The sequence below is a fragment of the Ixodes scapularis genome, unplaced genomic scaffold, assembly GCF_016920785.2.
Source record: "Ixodes scapularis isolate PalLabHiFi unplaced genomic scaffold, ASM1692078v2 PGA_scaffold12__126_contigs__length_90152505, whole genome shotgun sequence".
Lineage (NCBI taxonomy): Eukaryota > Metazoa > Arthropoda > Arachnida > Ixodida > Ixodidae > Ixodes > Ixodes scapularis.
Window position 1 is genome coordinate 4,353,630 of NW_024609838.1, and position 26,490 is coordinate 4,380,119.

The window sequence follows — 26,490 nt, forward strand, 5'->3', positions numbered from 1 at the left end:
GCACTAACCACTGGCCCGACAAGCACATCAATGCATAAAGTATGCAGGAAAGGCGTGTGGCACTACAAGCAGTCAGCTCGTAGTGCCGCAATTTGCACGATAGCCAATCCCAAGATTCCACGAGTGACTAGACTTCCGCTGCAATTCTTCGGGTCCATCTGGGCAAATCGCGCAAGTGCTATTCCACATAAAACACTGGAAACGGGAGGTGCCAGTAGTAACTAGTGCCAGACCTAATTTTATTGGTCAGACTGCCTAACCACAGTTTGAGCGTCTGGTCAAAAGAAAGTCAAATTTGGGCGTTTTACGTGTCAAACCAATGACGGGCATCTGGCACGCCCCAGCGGAGGGCGGAGGAAGTGAGCGTATGGTGCTATTCTCTTGCGTTCCACTGGAAACGTTAGATTTAGATGGTACATCATACTTGTAGTACCGTGGTAAAGAGTCCAGCCCCTTGCAGAGCATTACTAATTTAATCCTCCATGTGTTAAATCAAGATGTGCAGGTGCATCTTAGACGGGCTGTACATTATTTTATCGAGCCAAACATTTCAAATGCCAAAACAATTTCTTCCTTTGCCAGCCAAACCTCATAAAACCTACTTCGCATAATGCACACACTAAACTGCACAAAACTTCCTTGATGCGACGAGTGTAGTTTACCAGTCTAGCAGCAGGACATCACACTGCACTAAGGTAGGCACAAGCATGAGCCATCACGCATCGCTCAAAAGCAAGGTACTTCCAAATCGTTGAGTGCACAAAAAATAATGTAGTGAAATGAACGTTGCCTCGTTTACAATTCTGGGCCTATGACCATTCACTCCAATGCAGAGCAAATTTGAACGATACACTGAAATAGAATGTAAACTTTTAGAGACCTATAGCTCGCGGACTGTAATCCAAAAGGTGAGACAACTCGTGAGAAAAACCTAGGTGGGGTGCCCAGTCGCATCGAAATTTACGAGCCTGCCAAAGAAAGTTGGGCAACAGCATATAAGCAACCGAGCCTACACTTTGTCCCACTAAGCGACTAGTCTCTGCAGCTCGCCAAACACTGGATTTCCACGAGAGCAGAAGGTGCAACTCTTCAAACTGGGCATAACAAGAGGCGACGAACACCGGGATAGCTACTCTGTGTACCTTTTATTATTATTATTATACTCATTGTTCTCACTATGTCAAACCGGTTCCGTCACCGGCACAGAACTCGGGAGGGAGGGAGGAAGGCTGTTCAACGGCTAAACGACGCCTCCTGTGGTGGGAGGAGCCAGGGGGAGCCACCGGGCGTCATGGCCCCGTTGGCCAGCAGAGGGGCCGGTGCAGAGCCAAAGCCACCCAGCGCCGGAGACTCCTGCAAACAAAAAAAAAAAAAGAGGAAAAAAACGTCCTTCATTGGCCATCGCATAGCACGTAAGAATGGCAAAGTCAGAAAACAAATTGCGTACAACAACCAGAATGTATTTCAGTGTCGTACCATAACAAGGATAGTGAAACTTTCTTTTTCTTACTTTGGTTAATGCTTGGGGTAAACACTTACCTGAGAAGCATAAAATAGGTGTGCTTTTGATTACAAGTACCGATCCCCTTGCCAAAAAAAAAATGGGCATGTACGAGGCTCATTTTTCTTACTTGACAACCCCCCATCACATGAAATGAATGGCCGTGATCTTATCGAAGCACAAAATGGAAATTGAAAAAGTAAAGTAAATGTAAATTAAAACGCAAAGCTCAATAAAATTTTGTTGAGATATTAAACAAGATACCGTCAAATCCTGCTACAACAAAGTTGTTGGAACACGCTAAAATGTTTATTTCCTGCAGAAACTTTGCAGTGAAATCGGCAAAAAAACAATGACATGATTGGGGTTTTGCACAAATGGGATTTATAAACCAAATCCCAAGTTGTGTCTATCTTTAAGAATACTTTGTAGAAGCAAAGCGGCAGCATTCTAAAAGTTGTTCGTTGTAGGGGGACCTTTTATACACTTTACTACGGACAACGAATGGGGAATTGAAAATACTTGGAGTAGTTGCGGAAATTTCCTTGAAGCGGCTATCGCTCTAGCGGGATTGAACTGTAATTTGAATTAGCACCAGGTAACAGTCTTCTCAGCCTCTTGACGTGCAAAGGAAATAGCCTCACCGGCGCAAATCTGATGTCGACGGGGCGCTCTCGGAGACACCCATAAAGAACTCGTAGACATACTGCGCGACACAGTTGTCTCTAACAAACAATGGAGCGTGGATCCCTCAAACCAACAAGCGGGCACGCACACACACAGGCCAGATGCAAAAGGCCCATAACAATTTGCGTAACTAATCTTATCTTTCTCGGCCAGGCAACTAATGAACCACTCCTATTTAATGCAACTGTGGGATATTTACACAAGGTATACAGGGGAGGTTCGTTCTAACCGCGGTATCCTCGCGATCCAGCTATCAATCAGCTATCGACCCTATTTTTTTCCGCGACGCTCAACACCGACAAAACCTTTCATGATCCACCACGGTACTCACCTGGAACCCTGCCGCGGCAGGCGCCGCAAAGAACTCGTCCGCGAACGGGTCCTTGCTGCGGCTGAAGATGTCCCCGCTGCCGCCTCCCGGCAGCAACAGCGGGGTCGCACCCAGCGGCAGCGAGGGCGAAACCGACGACGCGTTGCTGCCGCTGCAGAAGCCTTCGTCCGCCGTCGGCGGCGGAATCGCCACGGGGGGGCTCGCCAAGGCACCGCTCGACGAAGAGTCGGGCAGCGGCGGGGGCGGGAACGACGGCGGCGGGGCCGTCTCCTCTTCGAACGTCTCCCAGCCGCCGCACGACGCGAGGGAGGCCACGTCCGCCGAGCCGGAGCTCCCGTCGCGGTACAGGTCACGGAGGACCCTCCGGGGCGGACTCTTGACGTCGCGGAAGAAGTCGGCACGGCTCTGCTGCGGGCGTCCCCCTCCGAGCGGGTCCAGGTCCGCGAAGAGGTCCGGCAGCGGGGTCGGGGGCAGGGACACTGTGGAGGTGGGACGGTGGGGTGGCGGGACGGGCGGGGCGAAGGCGAGGCTCCGCGGGGGGCGGCGCTCCGGGGCGCGCTGCTCCGCGAAGGGGGGCGGAGCGACGCGCGCCACGCTGGCGCAACTCGACGCGGGTCTGGCCGGAGGAGGGGGCGGCAGCAACGGAGGGGCCGGTCCCACGGGGGTCGCGGGCTGCGAGAAGAACGCACGGGAGGCCTGCGCGCAGACGAAGAATTTCGGGGAGGGGCCAGTTAAAGGAAATTGATGGAAATCATGGGGAACAAGTAGGCGAGCTGGCCAGCCTTCAACCCCCGAGACTTCGGAACAAGAAGTGAACGACACAGTTTTTTGGTGAGTGTGCGCATGTGCACATGCACATACGTGCGCCTGTGCGCGTGCGAGACAGAAAGAGAGCATGTTGTGTTCGCGTTGTCCACTTTTTGTTTCCGTATCTCGAGCGTTCAAGACGTCGCAACAAAAACTGTTTTGTCACTCAACTAAAGCAACAATCTGCAAGCAATCTCAATTACCTACTGCAACTTAATCGCGCTTATTTCCTTCAACACAATTTACAATTCTTCCAAGTAATGCCAGAATTTTTCATCATTTGCAGGCTTTGTATTTTAGTTGTTCCGTTTTCTAGAATCTCAGTCACGTAGAGTAGAGATATTAGGTTGTTTTGGTCCTGGACCTCGATGCAGCACCTTTATCTATTGTCGGGAATCGGGAGGGGATATCGAGGAAGATGTGGTCCGGACGCTGGTCGTAGTTTAAGACTTCTTGTCGCGGCCAACGGCGGAGAGTTAACGGACTTGGAGAAGAAGTTGTAATGAATACAACAAACAAAAATAAACTTTACTTCAACAAAAAAACAAGTTACACAAAAGGAAATGAGACACCAACTAACTGCCGCGCACAGCTTACATAGTTAAGCAGTTACAAAAACAAACGCTTCCACGTCCAGCGTCCTTTCGCAAACGAAGAGGACGGCGGCTAAGCCTAAGAGCAGGGGCTCTCGCGACAGAAGGAATGCGGCAAACCGTGGGAGAGGACCACTGGGCCGCTCAGGCCCGTACAAACTCAACGATTTTCCGTCTGGTCGAGTTTATGACAGTGCACCGAAACCTGTCCCATCCAATCAAGATCTTGATAGAATCCCATTGGGTAGAACCCAGTACACTCTCAACCAATCGGACGGGCAAAAATACCCTTGCCGGAGGCAAAAAGGTCAGCTCCCGAGGACAGGTGCCATGGCCAGAGCCCGAACATGAAGACACGAGCTCTGGTTTGTTTATGGCCGGAGAAAGTAAACAGACTCCGATGATTTCAGCGAGAATCGGCAGGATGTGCCTCATGGGGAAAACCGTCCCTCAAAGTGTGAGCATTATAGGTACGTTAAAACCAATAGATGAAAGGAGAACTTGGCGGGCACAACACACGTAGGTCTCGCAAACACATGCACAGCGAAATATCCTTGGGTTCACCCGATGATGCGCCTATGTCTGTGCATAAACCTCTGGCGCACTCGTCAGGACCCCCGCAGGCAGCCCCACAACCACAGGAACTTGATCTGCGGCCCCCGTACTTTGTCTAGTTTATGAAATGGCCTGCCCATTGACAAGTGTAGGAGTTATGCTGGCTGTGTAGGTTTGTGCACCTGGATGCAATGGCCCCTGGGGGAAAACTTGTGGCAACGACTCGCAATGGGAAAGACAACCTCCCGGTGGGTGGAAGAACTATAGGTTCAGCATGTACCGGAATGTAAACACAAATGCTTTAAGGGGGGAGACTGGTCTTTAAATGGCAAAAAGTTGGGAAAAAGTCATTCTTGGGAAATTGGCTTTTCTGATGTTTAGACATACCCACCCAGCTTCGTGCAAAACATTATTGCTCTATTTAATTTTTAAATGTAAAAAAACATATGGTAAATTTTCTATGAACATTCAGTAGGAATACACATATATTAACATGTTTGATGCCATTTTACTCAAGAAGAATGGAGCTGTGTGATGATGCTATTTTTAGTCTTCCAACTTAAGAGTTCTATCCAATTAACTACTTTCTTAAACAACGAGAAAGCACATTTTTTACATTATAATTACACTTGTTTTTTTTTTTAGTAACATAACACTCTCAGGTGAAATCAAATATCATCACGGCACAAATTACATCCTTGTGAATGCAGTTAGTTGCATTAAAAATAATTCTGGTCATTTAGAATATTTCTTTCCAATGACCCGTAACAAATTACCCAATCCCCCCCCCCCCCCCCCCCCTCGAATTTGGCCAATCTCCATAACTTGGGTTCAAGTAATGATATTCAATATCCGATTGCATATTTGGAATAGGTGCAAGATGTATTATATCAGTGTATAATATAATAAGTATTCTTTTATAAATAAGAAAATTACTCTAAACCCCCACACAATCACGGCAGCCTGTAAAAACGCGAGCACCTTTACGGATAGTGTCGTCCTTGTTGTCTGGAGTCAGGCTTCTGCAATCGCGTTAAACTGTCCTACCCCAACTTCGCGCTTTGCAAACAAATAAAAAGGTTTTGGAGGCATTCTGTTCGCTACAACGAAGCGCCTCTGCTAGCACCTTTTCAAGGAAGCTGCACGAACCCACAGGAACTCCACCAACTAAGAAGCGCCAATCGGTGCAGATTCCTGGCAACCGGACGACTCGACTGCAACAACACCCCCGACGACTTAGGGCACAGTCGTCCACAAATGTGGCTTTACGAGTGCATAAGGCCCTCGTCCTGAACCGTCGAACACTGCCAAATCACGGTGCAGTACAGCTTGCTCGGTGCACCGAACCCGAAGGGACTGCACCATCTCCCACGCGACCTTGAAGCAGCCACGTGCACGGCAACTATGCAGACGACTGTACACCCGGTTAAGTACCTCCCATGTGGGTGAAAGATAGGCGAGCCGAGTTTGACGAAGTCGCACCCACCTGACCGGGATCTGTCACAAAGGATGTGTCGAACGGGTCTGGGCAGACCGGGCTGGCCAGCGTGGCCGCCGCAGCTATCGTTGTCTCCATTTGTTGGATCCCCTGTAACGAGGAAGCTCTCTAGGGTCGCCGACAGGGAGGAGCTTCAGTTGCCCCGCCTTCCTACCTCCAACAAGGCTTTGGCGTGTCGCAAGTTCCTGAGTGTGCGGAACGCGCACGTCCTCTCGAACACGCGCACGTGCGTGTTTGAGAGGAACACCCTAACGTTTTCATTTTGTTACAAACCATAGTACAAGCATTACAATGAATCTAATATATCGGGTATTCCCTTCTGGTGCCTGCCGAATTGCCTGGCTAAGTCTGCTTCAACACATTATTTTGCAAAAGAAAAATAAACCTGAATTACTATATTTTATCAGTACCCACAAAAAGCAGTTTTTTTTTACAAAAGGTGGGCTAACAAAACTTTTCGCAAGTGAAAGGTGACCTTGAACGCACAATCAAATACCAAATGTGCATATAAGGACTGTTGAAAGATATAATGAACCCATATTTGGCAGTCTAAAAGGACCTCTCCTCTAATAAAGCTTTAACAGTTGAGAATATCAGAAGAGAGCCTTACAGAAAATTCTTAAATTGAATGCAAAATGAACAAGAAAGGAATCAGATTCCTATTCAAAACCTCGAAGCAAATACTCTCCGCAAATGGCACAATTTACTCAGCCAGGGCAATGACGAGCATCAAATTTCAGCAATAGAGCTTACTCCCCAACTGACTCCTTTCCAGCACAGGGGCAATCATGAATACAGCACTTTAAGTAGAAGAGGAAAGCATGAAAAACTGACAATTGCCCATTTGTGCTAACCATATGCTCTGTGCTTTTTTACAACTACACTACACAGATATGATGGCACATTCTTAAAGCTTTGCAGAATGCACTGAACAAGGTACAGGCATTCTGCAAAGTTTGCAAGATGCTAAGAATTCGGTACAAGCTTTGTCTGCACGTGCGATAAAGTTCCATCAAAAGCAGAAACCTCGCACCGGAGCATCTACTGAATTCTTAACATGTCCCCGTCTACGTAATATCCAAAGAAATAGCCCACCTAGAATCGAGAAAATTGGGTGAAAATAAAGAGCAGGCCAGCTTTTGGTGTGCAATCGAGAAAAATCTCACAAATGCTATTTTCATATTTTGTGATTTGCATAAACTTGTTACGACTTAGGCGGGCAGTGAAGCAAAGCTGTCTGTTCTCCCCTGGTCGGCAACGTTTGCTTACCTCCAGTCGCTGATAACTAACCCCATTTCGGCAGAGGTCGCCACTGGGGCCTGGCACTGCTGCCACTACCATGCTCCGGTTCTCCTTACGACCAACCGCAGCGGATCCTACGAGCCGTCGTAGCCAATCCGAGGCCGCCAGCGTCACGTGACCTTAAAGAAGTGGTGCAGTGACGCACGAAGAGTGCGTCACGCGCCACGTTCCCAGATCTGGGATGGCTCGTAGCACCCGCCGCGCTCGGGCGTCAGCCCAAACCGAGAATAGAAGTTTCGGCGTTTAAGGAAAAGATTGTGCCAAAGATAGGGGGGCTCATTTTTCAGGGGTGGGCCATCTCTTTGCGTATTATGGTATAGGTTCTTTTACAGCAGCGAAGGAAGGAAACAAGTCCGGCACAATGCAGCGTCCGGAAAGGGTCCCAAAGGTCTCGAATGAAAAGATGACGCATGCATCCGGGTGCAGTGCTACCTCGACGACAGGTGCTCGGACTCTGAGGGAGCGTGCCCGAAAGTCCTACCTGTTGAAGAGAATCCAGCTCGGACTGCAGATCCAGGAGGTCGTCCACGGTGGGGGTTCCAGACCCCTCGGGGCTCTGAGGCTGGGCTTCCGGGGGCGGAGACAGCCCCTCGCGCGCTCCGCTCACTGCCTACGGGACGGCATGCATGCGTATGCAGGCGACGCAGGGATACTCCCCCTCCGTGGCGGCCGAAAAAAGGTCGGCGACCCCTTGGTTCGCAACAGCGACGCTGGTGGATCAGCACAACTTGCATCGAGTCGTCTGCCTCGGCAGTTCGGCCAAAGTTGCCGTGGCCACTCCGAAACATGAGACCATGGTTTGCTTCGCTTTACGTGAGAGCAGAGTCGACGCTATGCGCGTGTGAGTGTCGCCCTGAATGACGCCTGCTCGCTTGGCAGGGGTGCTGGAAGCCAAGCTTATGCAACGCTCGCACCTCAAGTGAGACAGAGCATGGACCCGGTATCCAAGGCACGTTTCCAAGAGGAAACCTTTATTTTTTTAGGATGTCCTTTGGACATTACCGAATCACCCTGCATTTACTAAGCATATCAAGAGTGTGCAGCATTGGACACCAAGAGCCACTTAGCCGATCCACCAACGTGCAGTTGCGGTTATGCCTTGTCCTATACAGGAAATGCATCTCAAGTGCATGCAGGTCCATTCCCTCAGTAGCACACATGCTCAGGACCGCTCTCTCAAACCTGACCATCTGCAAGCGTGCACATACTCGGAAGGATGCTCAAGAACAAGCATAATAAAACCCGACTCTCAACCGGACAACAAAACTGCAAACAGATGGTCCACAATATGACATCGGCTCATGCTGGCGGCGTGGTACACGAGGCATTTGGAAACAGGAGAGTCCACATGGGATTTGACATGATCAGTAACCAGGAAGTAGCAGTGTCTCCATGTTATTCTAAATCTGTATCCAAGACAGCTATCTCTGCTTCAATGTTGTGTGTAGTTGTTTAGAATCAAGACAACAATGTCATCGTACAATAAATAGCACATGTGGTGAAGGGGTCTTCGTAGCCATCTCTCAGATTCTGATATCATTTCTTTTTACAGAACCTATCCCCCCCCCCCTCCACCATTTCTCCTCACCGTGGTAACGTCCTTGCTCATATGCATCCCTTGCGACTGCTGTAGCATGGAACTGAGAAGCTATCTACTTGGTTCCTGAAGGAATCTTTTGTAAGATAGCACTCTTCCCCTTCTTGTGGTTTGATGTGCCCCTGCCACACTTTTGTTCGTACCACTTCATCCCCAATCTAACCCCTCAATAAAAAAAAAAAACTTTTTTTTCCCGTTTTGACACACTTTATCTCCACCCTACAAGCATGAACCGACCTCAAGAGAGGATCACCAAAAGAGCAGCAGCCTACCTAGTTGGCACGGGTGATCTCGACGAGTTGTTCGTCTTTCTCCTCAGCCGACGCAACAAAGCAACACACAACAAGCGGTCTTTGCCTCGGTGCCGTCAAGGCACTCACCTCATAGAGAACCTCCTGTGCCTCCCCCCTGAGGGAGAAGTCTGTACTCTTGCTGGTGTGCATCTGCGAAGCAGAAGATCGGCACGTCTGCTGCTGCTGCTGCTGCTCCTCACGAGCCAATCGCATCTCGTGCTGCTTCATTTCAAGCACCACTTGGAACAGGTCTCTCAGGGCTATCACCAGCTGGGACGCCTAGGCATGGTTGCAGAAACAAATCGGAGAGGCGTACTGCAGCGTTAACACTTTTGCAAGCAATCTCGTGGAAATCAAGGCAGGGAAGGCACTCACGGTTTTCTCAGTTTTGATTGCCACGAACTGGTGGCAGCCCTCGTCCGAAACGCACACGTAACCGAAGGCACGAGCGTCACACGTGTCTTGCGAAATGAAGGAGATCTTGTGCACAGGATGGTGAAACACCAGCTCCTGCAACAAACATGGGCAAGAATCAGAACTCGCAGGAACCACATACCAGAAGGTTTCAGACAGTCCTCAAAGAACTGGGCAATCACCGGAAAAAAACTAGTCGCCCAGACAACCGCCCAGGGAACCAGACAGTCGCCCAGAGAACCAGACAGTCGCCCAGAGAACCAGACAGTCGCCCAGAGAACCAGACAGTCGCCCAGAGAACCGGACAAATCGGACAGTCGCCCAGAGAACCGGACAAATCGGACAGTCGCCCAGAGAACCGGACAAATCGGACAGTCGCCCAGAGAACCGGACAAATCGGACAGTCGCCCAGAGAACCGGACAAATCGGACAGTCGCCCAGAGAACCGGACAAATCGGACAGTCGCCCAGAGAACCGGACAAATCGGACAGTCGCCCAGAGAACCGGACAGTCGCCCAGAGAACCGGACAGCCGCCCAGAGAACCGGACAGCCGCCCAGAGAACCGGACAGCCGCCCAGAGAACCGGACAGCCGCCCAGAGAACCGGAGAGCCGCCCAGAGAACCGGACAGCCGCCCAGAGAACCGGACAGCCGCCCAGAGAACCAGACAGCCGCCCAGAGAACCGGACAGCCGCCCAGAGAACCGGACAGCCGCCCAGAGAACCGGACAGCCGCCCAGAGAACCGGACAGCCGGCCAGAGAACCGGACAGCCGGCCAGAGAACCGGACAGCCGCCCAGAGAACCGGACAGCCGCCCAGAGAACCGGACAGCCGCCCAGAGAACCGGACAGCCGGCCAGAGAACCGGACAGCCGGCCAGAGAACCGGACAGCCGGCCAGAGAACCGGACAGCCTGCCAGAGAACCGGACAGCCTGCCAGAGAACCGGACAGCCGCCCAGAGAACCGGACAGCCGCCCAGAGAACCGGACAGCCGCCCAGAGAACCGGACAGCCGCCCAGAGAACCGGACAGCCGCCCAGAGAACCGGACAGCCGCCCAGAGAACCGGACAGCCGCCCAGAGAACCGGACAGCCGCCCAGAGAACCGGACAGCCGCCCAGAGAACCGGACAGCCACCCAGAGAACCGGACAGCCACCCAGAGAACCGGACAGCCACCCAGAGAACCGGACAGCCACCCAGAGAACCGGACAGCCACCCACCCGGGCAGTCCCTGAAGTCAGTGGGGATTCGACTCACCCCGGACTTGTCATCGCGGATCTTGATTCCTTGGAGAGACACGGCGAGCACCACCCTCTGTTTGTGCTCGCCGGATGCCCGCACTGCCGCCTTGAGCCTCTGCATAGCATCCTGGCACATGCGGTCCCCCCGTGCGTTGTCCACCGTCTCGCTCCCTATCAGCTTGGCCTTGAACGAGACCCCCTCACCCTCGAAGCGAAACGGGTCGTTCTTGGGGCCTGGAGGAACGACAGGAACACTCTAGGTCGAGATGCACCTTGCCATACAGGTGCATTCACGCTTCGATCGGTCAAAAATGAAACAGCAAATTACCCGTCCTTCCAGACTTGCCGCACACCATCAAGTCTAGAACAGATTGGTGTGGCTTAACTTAACCTAGGGCCGCTCATGCCCTAGTTACATGGGTACCCCTAACCACAATTAAGTGTGACTGAGGTCAGACTTAACTGCGGTTAAGGGTGCCCGAGGGCATCCTAAACTGCAGTTACGCTTAAGTATGCCGAGCAGTTACTGCTAACTATACCCTAGTTACCTGGACACCCTTAACTGCAACAAGTCTGGCCTCTATCATACTTAACCCCGGTTAAGGGTGTCCATTTAACTAGGGTATAAATAAAAATTCTGAGCTACAATGTCTCAGCCATGGACAGATGGATAGACAGATGCTAATGGCTGTACCATTTATAATGTGCGGTAGCTTGCGCCATTTAGCCTAAGTCTAAAAAAACAAACATATGATTCCGTCACATGTTCGTCTCAGACAGTGTTTGCAGAAAATTGCAGGAAATGCTTTTCCGTCCTTCAGAAATGTTAAAACTGTCTACGACAGAGCAAAACAATGTCGCCCAGGCTCCCCGACGCCATGTTTGAAGCCGAGAAAGTTGCACTTTTGAATTGTAATGACAGCCATTTGTGACCGTTCTACACTAAGCACAAAAATGGCGGCGCCTACCCGGAGCGCCGACATAATCAAAGCTTAGCTTGTGGCTCTACCTAACCTAACCAGTCTGCCCGCCCAAAAGTTTGTGGTCTCTTTGTGCATGATGCACCAGTGAGCCACGCTTAAAGGGCAGCTCCGCCGTCAATTTGAGCGTTTTTATCAAAACATTTTCGGAAAGGGGTACTAAAAATTTAGCCTATAGCAGCGGTTAAATCATGAAAAAACTGTTTACATAATTTATAATCGTTAAAATACGCTGAAACCGATACCGAAACTAACTTGCCACTCGACTGGTCCGCCATTTTGACGTGACGTCACATATGGTATAAACACTCGCACGTGTGCAGTTTGAGCCTGGCCAGCCTGGCAGCAGGTCACTGTTTTGTGTTCGTGCCGCGGATAAAAATGGACTCATCAGGCTCGTCTGAATCGAGCAACGATGAGGATATGCTGCTAGATGTTGGGGACGATGACGATAACCCGTTCTCATACGATCCGCCGGCATCGCCTCCGAGAAAACCGCCAGCGACGGCTGCATTCATGATCCGCCGCCATGTGGACCCAGATGCCGCTTCCAAAGCGGAATGGTAAGGCAGCTTCTGTTGCTAGCACGCCAAAAAAAAAAAAACTGATCGACGTTATGCCTTTTAATTGGAGGCACTTTTTGTTATATCTTGGGGTCTGACAATAGACGGTTTTGGTAGACCGTGTTTTCAAGCGACGTTTCCACACACAACACCAATTTCCTCCAGTCGCCATTACGCCCTCTTACATAACTGTATAAACCGATAACATAAGCAAAAAGCAGACAGTCGCTAGCACCAACTAGCTAAAAAGCAAGCACCCTGACCAACATGTGACGTCACTGCAACGTCAGCGCCACCATGGCAGCCTCCGTGTGCCGCTCTTGCTCAGTGTTGCCAGTAGGGCTGCAGCAAGTGATTTGGGTGTGTACATGTAAATTTCAAAATTCATTTTCTTCTAAAAAAATTAATATTTTTCCGAGATATTTTGTACACATGCTCAGGAAGGGCATCCAAATAGATGGTGAAAATTTTATAGAAATCGGTGACCATCAAAGTTACGGCGGAGATGCCCTTTAAAGAACTGCAGGTACCTAAAGATTATTTATACAAAGCATTACGTAGATATACGTCACCAAGACACTCCAAAACACTTTTTGCCACAGTTGCATCTCTTGCAATGCAAGAAAAAATTTTTGATTTATCTTAATCTTACGCATAAAGTCGGTGTACACGGGATGCATTTACGCGACAGTCTTAGAGGTTTGTGGTGGACATTGCAGTTGTTTTCTTTCGGTATTTTATTCAGAGTTGTGTTCTATGCAATGGTGGGCACGTCTTACATTTCTCGTTTCTTCCCATCAACTGTTTTCACGCCAAACGCTAACACCAGCAATCGGGGCTCACGTTCAAAAGGTTAGTTGAGACCACCTTAATAAAGACAAAGCCAGCTAGGTCTGTGTCTACTCGCTGACCAACACAGCGGTAGAATTTTCAGCTCGCATTCACATGGTCGTGAATTTGATCCTCCGTTGGGGGTGTTTAATAATAATGTGGTATTTTCTTCACAATATACCACTTTTTTGTACCAATTGTCCTCTGAAGTATGTGTTGCGCATTTTGCAACAGTTTCTGTGGCGTTCTGTCACGCTTCAATCGGGGATCCCAACACTATCAACACACTTTGTGTCAAAAAATGTATGAAGTAGTACCAAAACAAACAAACTGAGGCGAGATTATGGGGCTACAAGGCAAGGATCGCCACTCCATGCACATTGCCGAGGCATACCTTTGTCCCGCTTTCCATTGCGGACGCGGCGGGTGGTTCGGCGTCCTTCTGGTCGCGGTGCAGAGTTCATGGCACTGGCATCGTCGCCCCAGCAGACAGCCCCGTTGTCTGTCTCCTGGGCCCAAGTGTCACCTGCAGCCGCCAATCGAAACGCATAGTTTTTACTCAAACGAGCCGAGCCGTGGTTCCTTTTAAAATTACAGGGAGCAAAGACGGGAAGCAGAGCGTGGCAAATCGTAAACATTGCCATTATAAGCACAAAAAAAAAAAAAAAAGGGGGAGGAGTAATGCAAGAACGAGAAAAGAATGGAGGTTAAGAGCGTCAGTTTTGCAGTAGTGGGTGCGTTGTCGTTGCTAGAATACTTTTCAACTTTGCACCTTTTTATGCGATGTGCAAAGCTTTTGTGCAATGCCTTTGGGCAAACTAAAGCTACGAAGAATTGGGTACAGACTTTGCAAAAGAAATTTTGCTGCTTCTTAATGTAAAATAAAGTTTCAGCAATAAATATATACAACCACCAGGACCAGTGAAAATGCAGGAGAAAATTTTAAACCTCCTTTTCTAGATTTATTAAATGAATTTGATGTAAAAGTATAAAGGATGGCCAGTACCAAGACTTTGAAGATACTAAAGCCGTCTGCACTCCCTTACAATTTTCTAGCTTCAAATTAAAATGAATAAATAAATAAACATGCCCTTTTTTTAATTTTTCAAGATTTTAGACAACTTTCTCTTGCTACTCTCGAGGTTCGAGCTGTGCCTGCCGGACATTAAAGAAACCAAATCTAATTTGGCCTCGATTGAATCACGGTGGCGTGTTACATGCACGATTTTCCCATTGCATTTTCAGCATTTTGCATTTGCATTTTTTGTTTAACCGTCTAGAATTGCTGAAATAATTGTTCTTCACACGGTGAAAATACCTACACACCGCCGTTCTCTTTGCAGCAATATTTTTATTTATTCATTTATTTGTCTTTCCGAATTGGAGTCCCTCCCGCATACCGATGCTCCCAACAGTTCCAAAGTAAAAAGAAAAAAAAGACTGATCAGTCCCGAGCATGAAGAATCTGAGCGACTTGGACCGTAGCACGTTTACCTTCGCGCAAGTGACGGTAGGCAACATAAACATTGCAAAATGCAAGACATCCATCCGCAACGGGCGCAATGGGCAATATGCATGCAAAGAACTTCCTACCTTACCGCAACGTCTTCAAAGAAGACTGGTACCTCTCGATGTCCCTAAATGCAAAATATACGCTAGCAATGCACGGCGTTTTCAAGAACGATCTTACCTTGGGCAATGCAAAGCCTTGCAAAACCTGCACCAACGCGCTTCGGCGCGACGTGTCGAGTCGGAGCAGAGTTTTTAGTTTTTGGACATGCACGGGCAGGAAGCGAGGTACAAAACCGATCAAGGAAGCATGCCAAAAGGTAGCAGCGTCCAAGAACGTATCCGGGTGGAAAAAACGAGCAAATGACGACCTTCAACCCGCAAATGGTGTTCTAATGCGAAGATGCGCTGCGAGCAAACGCGGATATTGCGTAAACGGCGGGGTGGGGAAGGGTGTTTCAAATGGTCAAAAATGCAAATTGGCTGCGAGCGCTTACGAGGTCAATTCGTCGCAGCGGCCGAGAGTAGAACGACGGTCACGGTTGGCCGATCACGGATCTTCCGAGCATCTTCTCCGAGGGGCATCGCAGGTTTTTTAAAGGGCGACAGAAAACGTCACCGTCCGCACAACGGCAAGGCGATCATCTTGGCACTATGACGTATGCCCTCGCTACCCCCGCATTGGTCGGCATTGGTCAATGCATGCGGTCATCGTCTGTGAAGATGATCGAGATGCGCTCAAAAAAGTAGCACGACGTAGTTTCTCAAATATCCGCAAGGGGGACTACAATCGTTAGTGTAGTCTCCCTAGTGTAGTCTCAGTGGTAAAATTCGGTCAAATTAATCATTTGCGCCAAAAAACGACAGGACAAAGAGGAGAGTAACAGGACGAGGCGCTTCGGGTAAAATACTTAAAATTAAGTTTGTACATTTGCTTCGGGTAAAATGCTTAAAATTAAGCGCTTCGGCGCAAATGCTTAAAATTAAGTTTGCATATTTGCACAAAAATACTACAGTGGCCTTGATTTTCAAAAAAAGTGCACGTACAAACGCCGACGTTACTAGTTGTTTTAAAAATAATCCACTCTCCCCCGCAGTAACTCTTGATAGTTCCGGTTCCGCATTATACTGATTAGTTTCGGTTTAGAGGCTCGGCATCATACTGATTAGTTTCGGTTTAGAGGCAAGCGAGCAAGCTCCTTGCTCCAAACGTGCGATAATCAGAATCAAGGGTGCGACTGTGGTGGCTTAGTGATAGTTCCGATGCCCTTGATGATGTCATGTATTTTTATGCTGTGGCCTAGCTCTTATTTGCGAAACCAAACTTGTGAGTGCGATGTTTAACTAAAATCAAAATAATGACACAAGGACAACACTTCGGCTTCGAACTAGCTAGAACGCAGACGGTGGCAATAAATACACGGACGAAACAGATATAAATCGATTTACACTTGGGATTACCTTGAATGGCGTGCAAGGTTGCGTAGATATGTGAAAATGCACAGGAGTGGGTCACGCTCCACCGCAACGCGATATAGACCCTATAAAATAAAATTTATTTTTGTTTCTTGCTTGACTTGAAGTGCTACTAGATCGAATAACAGGAATTGGTGCCTCCGATATACATCATTACACGGACAAAGGGATGCCTATATCTATATTTTCACACCTTATGAAACCCACAGTACGGTACGGCAACCTCGGGTAAAATACAGAATATCAAAGATTACAAAGTAAACAAATTGATTGACCTTCATTACTTTATTATTTATTTATTATTATTATTATTATTATTATTATTTAGGAATTATGTTAGACTTCACCAGCAACAAGTTATCTCAGGATTAGTGCACGAATAAGGTGGAGTCTATTCACCATATACAAAAAAAAAAAAACCTTGGTCTGGTGGACACAGAAAAATAAGAGCCAGCACAATGTATTCGTGCCCTTTTTTATTATTCCGAAACAAATTAAGATGACACTAGCAGCTGGAGTGATTCACGCTACCGGGCGGGAAGCGGACGACGTTCGTGGGTCGTCTGCTTCGCGTGTCGTCTGCTAGAAAATGCGCACGCAAGAATCCCGTTTCTAACGAAAACTTGATCTGTGAAGGATTATGCATTCCACAGCTTTAGGTTGGTGGATTCAATAGTGTGGAATTAATTTATTTCCAAAGAAATTAAGTTACACCAAAGAAAAAAAGCAGAAAGAGAAAATAAATTTTAAGTTTTGAAGAGTTTGACAGAATACGTCGATATTAACAAAATATATAGATAAACTGACGAAAGTCTTTACTGTCTGTACCAATTTACGACACTTGTCTGCAAAATGTATGCTTAAAAAAACAAAAACAAAAAACACTCAGGTTATAACGAATAAAACGCGAGGGCGCAAGTGAGCTGCTCTAAGTAGAGTAGAGTTACTCTAGCTCTAACTGCAGCCTTAGCTGTGAGTTCATCATTGTGGAATTGCAAGAGATTGCGGCGTTGACAGAAAAACAACGAACTAACTATTGTCTCATTCAAAAGTTTTGTCTTTCGGAAATTTTAATGGCAAAATGTGATCTGTTCTCGGTAGTTTGCGTCACTCAGACCCCATATATTCATTTTTACCATTAAAAATGTCCGAAATTCCATTAAAAATTTTATTTTATTATTTTTTTTTTTTTAATAAAACGGTTTGTTTTGAAACTATGGCAGCATCTGGTCCAGACCGCTAGCGCTACTACACATGGGCGAGGACTGAGGGTTCGGTGAAGCAAACTTTATTTTAACAATAAAATTTAAAAAAAAAAAAAAAAAGTTAACATTGTATTTGTTTTGCTATTCTAAGGGTGCCGGGGAAAAAAAAGGGGGGGGGGGGGGGCAGTATATCTCGAGTAAACGGCAGTTGTGGAGAGAAAAAGAAAAAAAGAAAAAAGTCTTCAGTGTAAGCTCCCGCCCTCGACGATTCCGAAACGTCCTAATGATTTCGACCCGACGAACTGATGACCCCGAATTCTCTGCAAGTGAGCACGGCACGTGGCACGCACGTGCGAATGTGACCCAGACCGCGGCAACGACCATTTTCGACTCTCCATTTAGGCCTTCAACAAATCCGCGTCGATTAGTGCACGCGAGTGTGCACGCGTGACTGGAATATAGCCACGCCGCCGCAGCTTTCCGTCACACCGCCGGTGTTGCAGTCCAGCTGCGAAAGAGAGGGGCCAAGGCCAGTTTGCAACCCCATCGAGATTTAATAATAAAAGAAAAAAACAAACAAGTTTTCGTTCGCTTGTTTTCGAGCTTGTTTTTTCCACCACCCCCCAGCCTCGGCCGCAGCGAAACGGCAATAGCAGACGACAGAACAGCAATAGCAGACGACAGAAAGGGAAGTTGTCCCGATAAACCCCCATCGACACACAAAAAAAACAAAAACGCGCCAGTCTCGATTCTCGGTACTTCGGAGACTGGTGCGCCTTGGAGCTGTCTCGTGTGTGGCACTCTTGGTCATTAGGAAAAAAATATATATAAATAAAAAAAAGCTCCTGTCGTTGAAAAAAAAAAAAAAAAAAAAAAAAAGGGGGGGGGGGGGGGGGGTGCTTTCCTTGGAGTCTTCCCACAGCTTGCCGCAGCAACACTCCAGTCCACGACAGCGCCTGAGGCGGCCAAGGCCGCCTCCACATATTGCCGCTCATGCCTACCTACCTGTCTGCCTGCCTATACAATCCTTTGGCGGCGATGGCGGCGACAGGCGAACACCGCTAAGCAACAACTCCGCACTGTTTCGTCAGGCTGGGTGAACCGTGCTTGCGCAACAAATCAAAACGCTAATAAAAGGAGGCGAGAAAAAGAATTATAAGCAAAAAAAAGTGAAGAGGAAATGAAAACATCACGTCGACCATGCGACTCTCGCACGCAGCAGACCCTCGGTGTTATTATCATTTTGTTGTTCGGTTCCATAAGCTCCGACTTCCGCGTTGGCTGGTCGGTCGGTCGACTCTGTTCCTCAGGCGTCACCGAGCGAGTGTCAGATTTCGACGCCTCGTGCCTCGTCCCGTGCTTTTTGGGGTCTCTCGTTGCGTTTGTGTAGTACCGCTACGGAGGCGTCGAGCCCCGCCAGTGAAAGCCCGGAGAAAACCTAGAATAGGGCCTTATTGGACAACGAATCTTCTCTCGGAAATTGTGCGGAAAATCCTGCACAGTGGCAACGTTGACAGTGGCGCTCACAAAAAGATGCCACCAAAGTTAGATCAGCGTAGAAACATATCTCTATTCCAACGTTATCCCATTCGGAATTTTAGCCACGGTGTCATCTGTTCCGGTTCCGCCATTGTGAAGGAAATTCGAGCTATCTAACAATCGTCAATTTACTTTCGAAAAAGGGGTCTCTGTACTGCACACGCAGGTCGCAGTGATTGCAGATCGCGAGGGCGCCAGAGATAATTGGAAACTCGCTAGCGATTAATGTTATCGTTTCAATGAACTACATGTATTCTTTGATCCGCCTACCTCACGAAATCATCTGTCAAACCCACAATGATAAAAAAAAAAAAAGTGTGCCTGAAAAATGTCAAACGAACAAACTGCATGCGATAAGCAGACGAAGGAGCTGGATCCTTTGATTTGTACACGCTGAAGGCGCGCGCGCTCAGTGCGTATTTCAGTAGATTTTATCTGAAGTGCTCCTTGTTCGAAAATGATCTTACTATCGCGCAATGAGTGCAATCGGGCAGGTCGTCTATTCTAGTCTATTATTGCCGCGTTTAAACAACGGAAGAAAAAAAGAAAAGAAAAAGGGAACGACATAAAGGGGGAGATGGATATGAGGCCGCAATGAAGAGACGAAATATGCCTCTGCTCGACTTAAGGAGATTTTATAAATTTCGTGACGGATAAAAGAAAACGGCGAACTGAGGGGCAGGTTACGCATAAGGGGAACTGGTAATTAATAAAGACATCGGGGAACGGATAAAGAAAACGAGCAAGAGATAACGGAAACAGACAAAGAAAACGGGTGATAAAGCAAATGAGTGACGGGTAAAAAAAGACGGGTACGTGATGGATAAAATACAGGCAACAAACCTTAGCAGGCAACGGATAAAAAGACATGCAACAAATAAAAGCGCGTGGCAGATAAAAAAAAAAAAAAGTGACAAGAAGCTAGAGTAGCAGACGACATCCGCGCGCAAAACGTATCCGTTATAATTGCATTAAAAAAAAAAAAAAAGATACAGCGAAGTGTGTTACCAGCAATGTAAGATGTAACTAGACGAGAAAAAAAAAAATGGGTATGGGACGAACACAAGAAATATTGTACGCGCCTTATTATTTAAATAAATAAATAAAAATAAAAAATAAAAAAGCGGGAGGCGTTGAAACACGAGGTGCTGCAGTCAAGATCCGCCCCCTGAGCGCAACAGCTGCGCGGAGACGAGCCCGGTCTCGTCGTCAACGTGCCAAAATAAAAACTCACCGAGTTTGGCAGCTTCTTGGTCCGACCACGGATCCAACTTGGTCGCAGTCATGCTAGCCGCGTCGCCAACGCGCGCCTCGCTCGAAACCCGAAGCTCGGATGCGGTCTTCAAAGAAAGACGGAGTTGGCGCGCGCGCGCGCCCCGATCGCGTTTTTTTTTCCCACCTCCCGAGTCTAGGCAATCGAAGCCGTTCACACACGGTCCCGTGCCTGCAAGTGCCAATGGAGCCAAGTCGCCGCAAGATGCAAGAACTAGCTCCGAGCGCAACGCCCCTCGACGCCCCCCGCGCGACATCAACGCCGCCACCGCGATATAAAACTAGAGAGCCTACATTTAAGATAAGGAGCAACTCAAACCACGGAGAGCAATTGCAATTTAATGGCGGACACCTCCCGGCCGGGTTCATCGTTAGTGCGCATGCGTTGCAAGTCGCTTCCACCGTGGCTTGGACGCTCGCAGACGAACAAGCGCTTTCAAAACCACGTGACCACAATCCAGGAGTTAGAAACACTCTAGAATCGAGGCACTCTTGAAAAAAACCGCGTCACGGCTTTCCGTGCCAGCGCGCGTTCGCGGTAGCGACCGCTGGCACCGTAATCGACAGACGTCAGAGGGACGTATTTTCCTCGATCGGTCGAAGTAAAAACAACGATCACACACACAAACACACACACATATAAAAAGTAAAAAAAGAACAAGTCCGGCATGTTGCTGCACTCTCCGGCAATTAACCAGCGATCCCATCCACCTGGCCCGTATGGAAGTGCTTCCTCCGACGGGCGTCGGAGGAGTGGGACCTGTGTGCAAATCGTTCCTCCGACGCCGGAAGTGACGTAGTCGCGTCGGAGGAAAGACGGCTGTGTGGAAATCGTTCCTTCGACGCCGGAAGTAACGTATCATCCCCGGCCCCGGATGTTGCCTTTGTTATGACATGTGGCCGACCATGTGCGTCTGCCGCTGTAGTCACTGTAGTCTTCTGTGGTCGGGTCCTGGCCGCGCTGCTGTCGGCTCCGGTCACGCAAGCTATTTTGACTGATTTTTCGCACTCTTTGAAGCGTTTTGTTTAGCATTGTCTTGTTCTTTTTAGCAATACATTTTTCCGTATCTAGTGCTACTCTTTGTATTTTAGCTTTGATCGCACCCCCAACGTGCCTCGAGTTTTGGTAGCCGGCGATTCGATGGTGAAGTACTTGCCATTGAATAGTCGGTTGGCTGTTGAGGTTGCGCCGTTTAGTGGTATTAGAATCGAGCACTTGTTTTCCCAGGTGTCTGAGAAGCTACCCGATTTTGATGTTGTCATCCTACACGTTGGCACTAATAATTCCCATATTAGTGCCAGCGTGTACATCGACAAATATCGTCGTCTAGCTGCCCAGATCTGTGAACGCAATCCAGTGATGCAGATCGCCTTTTCTGCCGTTCTTCCGAGACGGGAGAATAGGTTCTGCTCATTGGAATGGCAGCGTAGTCACGCTGCAGAGATCGAGGCTTCGAATGACCGTTACCGAGAGGTGAACTCGCTGCTGCGAGAGTTGTGTCGCAGGGAAGGGTTCACGTTCCTTGACGGGCTAGCTGACGAGTGGCACCAGTGGATCCACCGCGACGGCGTCCACCCAAACCGGATCGGCAACAAGGTATGCACACGTGCGTTAAGTCGCTGCACTAAAGAGCGCGAATATAGGGCGGCTACGATTGCAAGGCTCACCGTAAAAAGGGGAACTGAAAATTGACCTGCGCACGTGGCGAGCTAAATTACTGGTTGGATTCAACTGGTTGACAGAACGGTGCCAACTCCAGCAACGAAACACGGCACAACTTGGAAGGTTGACCAGTCTTTATTGTCAAAAACCGAGAATGAAAATAAATAGGTTCGGTGACGTTCACGTTTCCGGATTGAAGGAAGCACAGCGTAGCTCTAAGGACCGCTTCAGTTGCCTCGTTAGCTAATTGCGACGATTGAATCGCCCTTTCAGAGCGAGTATTTGTGCGAGGTGAAAGATTAGCCGCTGGCGTCTGTCAGCATCCGTGACGACGTCCCTAGCTTCTCTCCATCGCGTGAAGAAAGGTGCTCACCCGTGTTTCCGCGTTGCGCAGGTGAAGTCCCGATAGGATGCGGTTGCGCTCCCACCTTACAATCAAACAATTCCAATTGATTGTGTCACAACAGCTGCCAGTTCGGGTAGACTTTCCGCCATTTTTACCATTGTGCTCTCCGCGGCTGTTTTCTCTTCCGTCTGGTTTCTCCCTGGCTGCCCTCCGGTCGTTGAACTGCATCTTTCTGCCCTCGAAGTTCACCGTTGGGTCGCAAGAAGCGCAGATATGGTTTTGACATTTTCATAACGACACGTTTATCAATACACCAACTTTGGCGATGGTTTCCCTTCTCTACCGGCCACTGGATGGACGGATGGATGAATCCGGCTGAGCCCTTTGGATCGGGCGGTAGCTTACGCCACCTAGCCATTCTGTTTTACCATTTAAGCTTAGAATATTTAAAGGTGAAAGCTATATTCACTCCGCACTGCAAAGAAAGTGAGGCTATAAAACACCCTTGCCATCAGTTAATAAGAAAATACCTAGTTTTCTCTCGCCTTCTGCCACCATTCACTTAATATTTGCTTGGTAATCTCTACTGTCTTGAAATCCACTGTTCCTTCGCTGTTTCTAAAACCCAATGTCTTTATTAAATCTCTGTTCTCTTCGTATCAAGTATCAAGTGCTCAGCCGTCTCGTCCTCCTCTCCACAAGCAGTGCACACTGTATCCATTTCCTGGTACTTCGCTCTGTGTGTTCTGGTTTGCAGTACACCCGTCCTCGCCTCAAACAACAATGAGCTTCCCCTAGAATGGTCATAAATGCTTTCTTTGGCAATAACTGTTTTGTTTAATTTATAGTTTTCCAGAGCCGTCTTTGTCTGCATTCTCTCTAGCCACCAATCTCTTTCTGTGGCCTTAACTGACACCTGCTCTTCCTAAGTCCACTATAGCCTTAAAAACTGTCCTCCTAACTCCCTAGTGCACTGTCTCCAGTTTGTATCTATACTCCTCGTGTATAAATAGCTGAAAACCTTTTGTGCCCATTGCCACCCATCCATTTGCCTCAACCAATCCTCAAATTCTATCTTGCTCACCGCTTCCCTGCTCTCAAATGACGCCCATCCCATGTCTCCTTGTACTAGCTCCCTGGTTTGGTGTTTTGCAATGTGTCCCCAAAGCCAGCCTACCTACTCTGCACTGTTTTATTTCTAGTCTCGCATGCACTTCGGATTTCACGCATAGCACTGCATTTCCAAAAGTCAAGCCATGCACCATGACCCCTTTCCAAATCTCTCTCACCACCTCATACCTGTTGTAATTTCAAAGTGCTCTATTTTTCATTACAGCTGCATTTCTGTTGCCCTTACCTATTATATACTTTTCATGCTCACTGAGATATTCTGCACCATCACATATCCATACTCCTAGGTACTTGTATTTACTAGCTTTCTCAACTGTAATATTCTGTACCTTCAGCCTCTCAACTTCATCATCGTTAAAAATCATGATTGGTGATTTTTCACTGCGTCACATGTGCCATCTGTCGACAACGCGCAAAACTAATCCGCATGCGTGTCACAACGGCCTGCTGGGTCCGATTTAAAAAAAAAAGGGAGTAGGTCTTTGCTTCAATGTTTAATACATTTTATACATGTACATAAATGTTGATTTAAGTAAATATTTTTTATGCCACTAATTATATTGCAATTTATAAAAAGATATGTACATTAAAATTTGACATATTTTTTTAAATACATAAATGTATACCTAGTAATTAAAGGTTTATCCATTTCTGTAAATCTATATATTTAAGTTTTTTTTTCCTTCACTAGCAAAGATCAATACACCCCCATCTTGTCGAAATGGACACGGCATGTGAACCCTAACAGGGAATGGGAAAACAATTGAAACTTCCCCTGGGAATCCCTCCAACCAGTTAACTCCTTAACTGGTCCCAGTTACCCCTACCCGTTCCCCATCTGGGCATAGTCAAGCCAGTTGACTCCTCAGCTAGTCGCAGTTGCACTCCTATTGATAACAGCCAATTCCAACTTGGGACCAGTTAGTTCCAGTTGTAACCAGTCGAGATGCCAACCGGTCCCATTTAGACATTTTGGCATAGGTGCCTTGTATGTAAAGCTAAAGGCGCAGCACCTTTTCTGTGAAATCTTCAAGGCAACATCTTTAACAATTTGAACGAGTGAGGTGACTGCAGCTGACAATCAGCTTTGGTGCTAATGTCAAGTACCGTGTGCAGGTCCTCGCTGGGTTCATGGGCCAGCAAGTATGGAGCATCCTGGAGAAGATGGCCATGCAGGGCCAAGATCCAGCAGGACCACAAGGAGGCAATGCCAGGGACCCGCTCGTGGGACGGCTGGACCATCAAGGGTGCCCTATTGACCGCGCCATGTTGTCTCTTCAGAATTCTCCGACTTTTCCAGCAAAGTTTTGTTAATCTGACGACATAGTCTTTCTAAGAGGCTGGGGATATTATAGCAAAAAGTTTGTGGGCCTCACATCTGGTAACAAGAAGGCTCCAAAAACAAGGCCCCTTGAAAACTGAGCAAGTTGCTACTTGTGTAAATTGGCTCTGAAGAAACCAACAACTAGGCGCTGCACAGTCCGATGATTCTTTCCGAGTCTGAAGTGCTTCGAGGGAATCGGAATTTTGTGTTATAATGTGAATAAACTGTTCTGCATTGCAAATCGAGTTTGATGTTGTTTACTTACATTTGGGGGGGTGCCAATTTGTCTTATACCTTAGTAGTTACATCAACACACTGCATTTGATATCAATCCTGCCTTAACAATAGCTAGTCCACATGGGCCCCTTTTTTCCTTTCTGATCACTCCACAAATAATGCCCGGTGCTTCTCTGCGTGCACCAGAGCAACGTACGAAAGCTAACTGCGAGAGCACTGGCTTTTCTCCGCAGCGTGGAGAAGGTTACCAAAAAAGAGCTGGTGCGTTTCACATGCACCGGTGCGATGTGGGAAAACTTACAGCGTGAGCACGAGTGCTTCTCCGCGTGTACTGGTGCAACAAGGAAAAGCTTAACACGAGAGCATTGTCGCAAAGTATTAAGCTTGATACTAGCATTGTATTGAGAACACCACAGTTTGCAGAGACGTGGTTCATTACTCCGACAAGCTGGAAGTGCGCTGTGGAGGCATTTGTTTACAGCATTTTCAAAAAAATTTGTTTTACTGTCGAAGGATGTATGGCCATATCAGTAGATTATACAAAAACTTTCTAACACAAAGAATGGAAAGAAACTACAGTGGACTGCTTCCTTTAACCAGCAATGACAGTGATGAATTTTGTTGCTGGTTGAAATAAGTAGTAGTCGTCTGGAGTTAGTATTCTATTCCTTTTATGTCCAAAAGTTTGAAACCAACACTTTATTCTTATTTTCCTGCTAATCCTTAAATGAATGCTTTTCAGAGGCTGCTGGCCCAGATAGCTAACAATTTCTTTGTTTGCATTGTTCGGCCAAGCATCACAGCTACCAGATAACTGGGTTCTAGTTGCCTGGTAGAAAAGCTGTTTTTCTACCAGGCAACTGCACGTGCCGTCTCGATTTTCTTTCTTGAATGGCATGGGATTGGGCCTGGGTGCCATACTGCAGGAAACAAATGATCCGGAGCCCAGGTACCACTTCCACAAGATGCAAGGAAATTCCTTTTATTGGGAGTGACAATAATAAGACATTAATATTTGGCTCACAAATTCATTGCCTTGGTCGACACGGGAGCCACAAATTCCTTCACATCACATGCAGAGTAATTACTACGGGCAACGAACACCTATTGCACATGGGTAATAGCAAATAGTTACAGCCTATGCGATGTGGAATGATGTTACTGCTTCTTGCAGGCATGTCCACCCTATTTAAAGAAGGAGTCTGTGAAGATGTCCACCGATGCCTTTCTAAACAACTACAGGCAAACTAGAGCAGAACTGTTTCATGTTCCTTCATGTGTAACCAGACATTTCGTATGCTTTTATGTGTGCTCACTGTGAATACCTCACGTCTCTCGGATTCAGTCATATGATGCCATCGCTCCACCTCGCCTTTATATATCTGCATCTGTTGCAATGTACCGTCGCCATTTGGATAATCTTACATTTATTTGTTTGTTAACTTTATAAGTGTGTTTAGGATTTTTTTTGTTTGCTGGTTTTATTGTTTGTTTTGGTGCACCACGGGGCATCCAAGATAAAGACTGATGACACCAAAATAAAGATGATTATTATTATAAACCTGTTGCTGACCCTCCTAATTCGAGGACCACAAA

The 26,490-nt window shown here is 47.6% G+C and overlaps 1 protein-coding gene and 1 long non-coding RNA gene across 6 annotated transcripts; one reads left to right on the top strand and one right to left on the bottom strand.

Moving 5' to 3' along the window:
- Positions 1 to 1,126: 1,126 nt before the first annotated feature.
- On the bottom strand, positions 1,127 to 20,952 carry LOC8024490 (protein disabled). 5 transcript variants are annotated; one of them, XM_029991262.3, is made up of 9 exons: positions 20,156 to 20,952; positions 13,587 to 13,718; positions 10,835 to 11,052; positions 9,540 to 9,674; positions 9,252 to 9,443; positions 7,756 to 7,884; positions 5,961 to 6,062; positions 2,520 to 3,215; positions 1,127 to 1,353 (listed from the first exon to the last, which is right to left on the bottom strand). In XM_029991262.3, exons 1-9 carry the CDS (start codon positions 20,448 to 20,450, stop codon positions 1,234 to 1,236), a joined length of 2,019 nt encoding a protein of 672 aa, XP_029847122.3. In that variant the 5' UTR covers positions 20,451 to 20,952; the 3' UTR covers positions 1,127 to 1,233. The 5 variants fall into 5 exon arrangements, with proteins under 5 accessions (XP_029847122.3, XP_029847123.2, XP_029847124.2 ...); XM_029991263.4 differs by lacking the exon at positions 20,156 to 20,952 and adding an exon at positions 15,199 to 15,398; XM_029991264.4 differs by lacking the exon at positions 20,156 to 20,952 and adding an exon at positions 14,883 to 15,087.
- Positions 20,916 to 24,898, top strand: LOC121835325. The gene is made up of 2 exons (XR_006077540.1): positions 20,916 to 21,790; positions 24,450 to 24,898. It is a non-coding gene; the product is annotated as an uncharacterized LOC121835325 (long non-coding RNA).
- The last annotated feature ends 1,592 nt before the right edge of the window (positions 24,899 to 26,490 follow it).

Coding starts and splice junctions, on each gene's coding strand:
- LOC8024490 (XM_029991262.3), bottom strand. CDS start 20,450: ATGTCGCGCGGGGGGCGTCGAGGGGCGTTGCGCTCGGAGCTAGTTCTT. Junction 9,675..10,834: donor TCCGCGATGACAAGTCCGGG/GTGAGTCGAATC, acceptor TGTTTGTTGCAG/GAGCTGGTGTTTCACCATCC. Junction 7,885..9,251: donor CACAGGAGGTTCTCTATGAG/GTGAGTGCCTTG, acceptor GCCGTCCCGTAG/GCAGTGAGCGGAGCGCGCGA.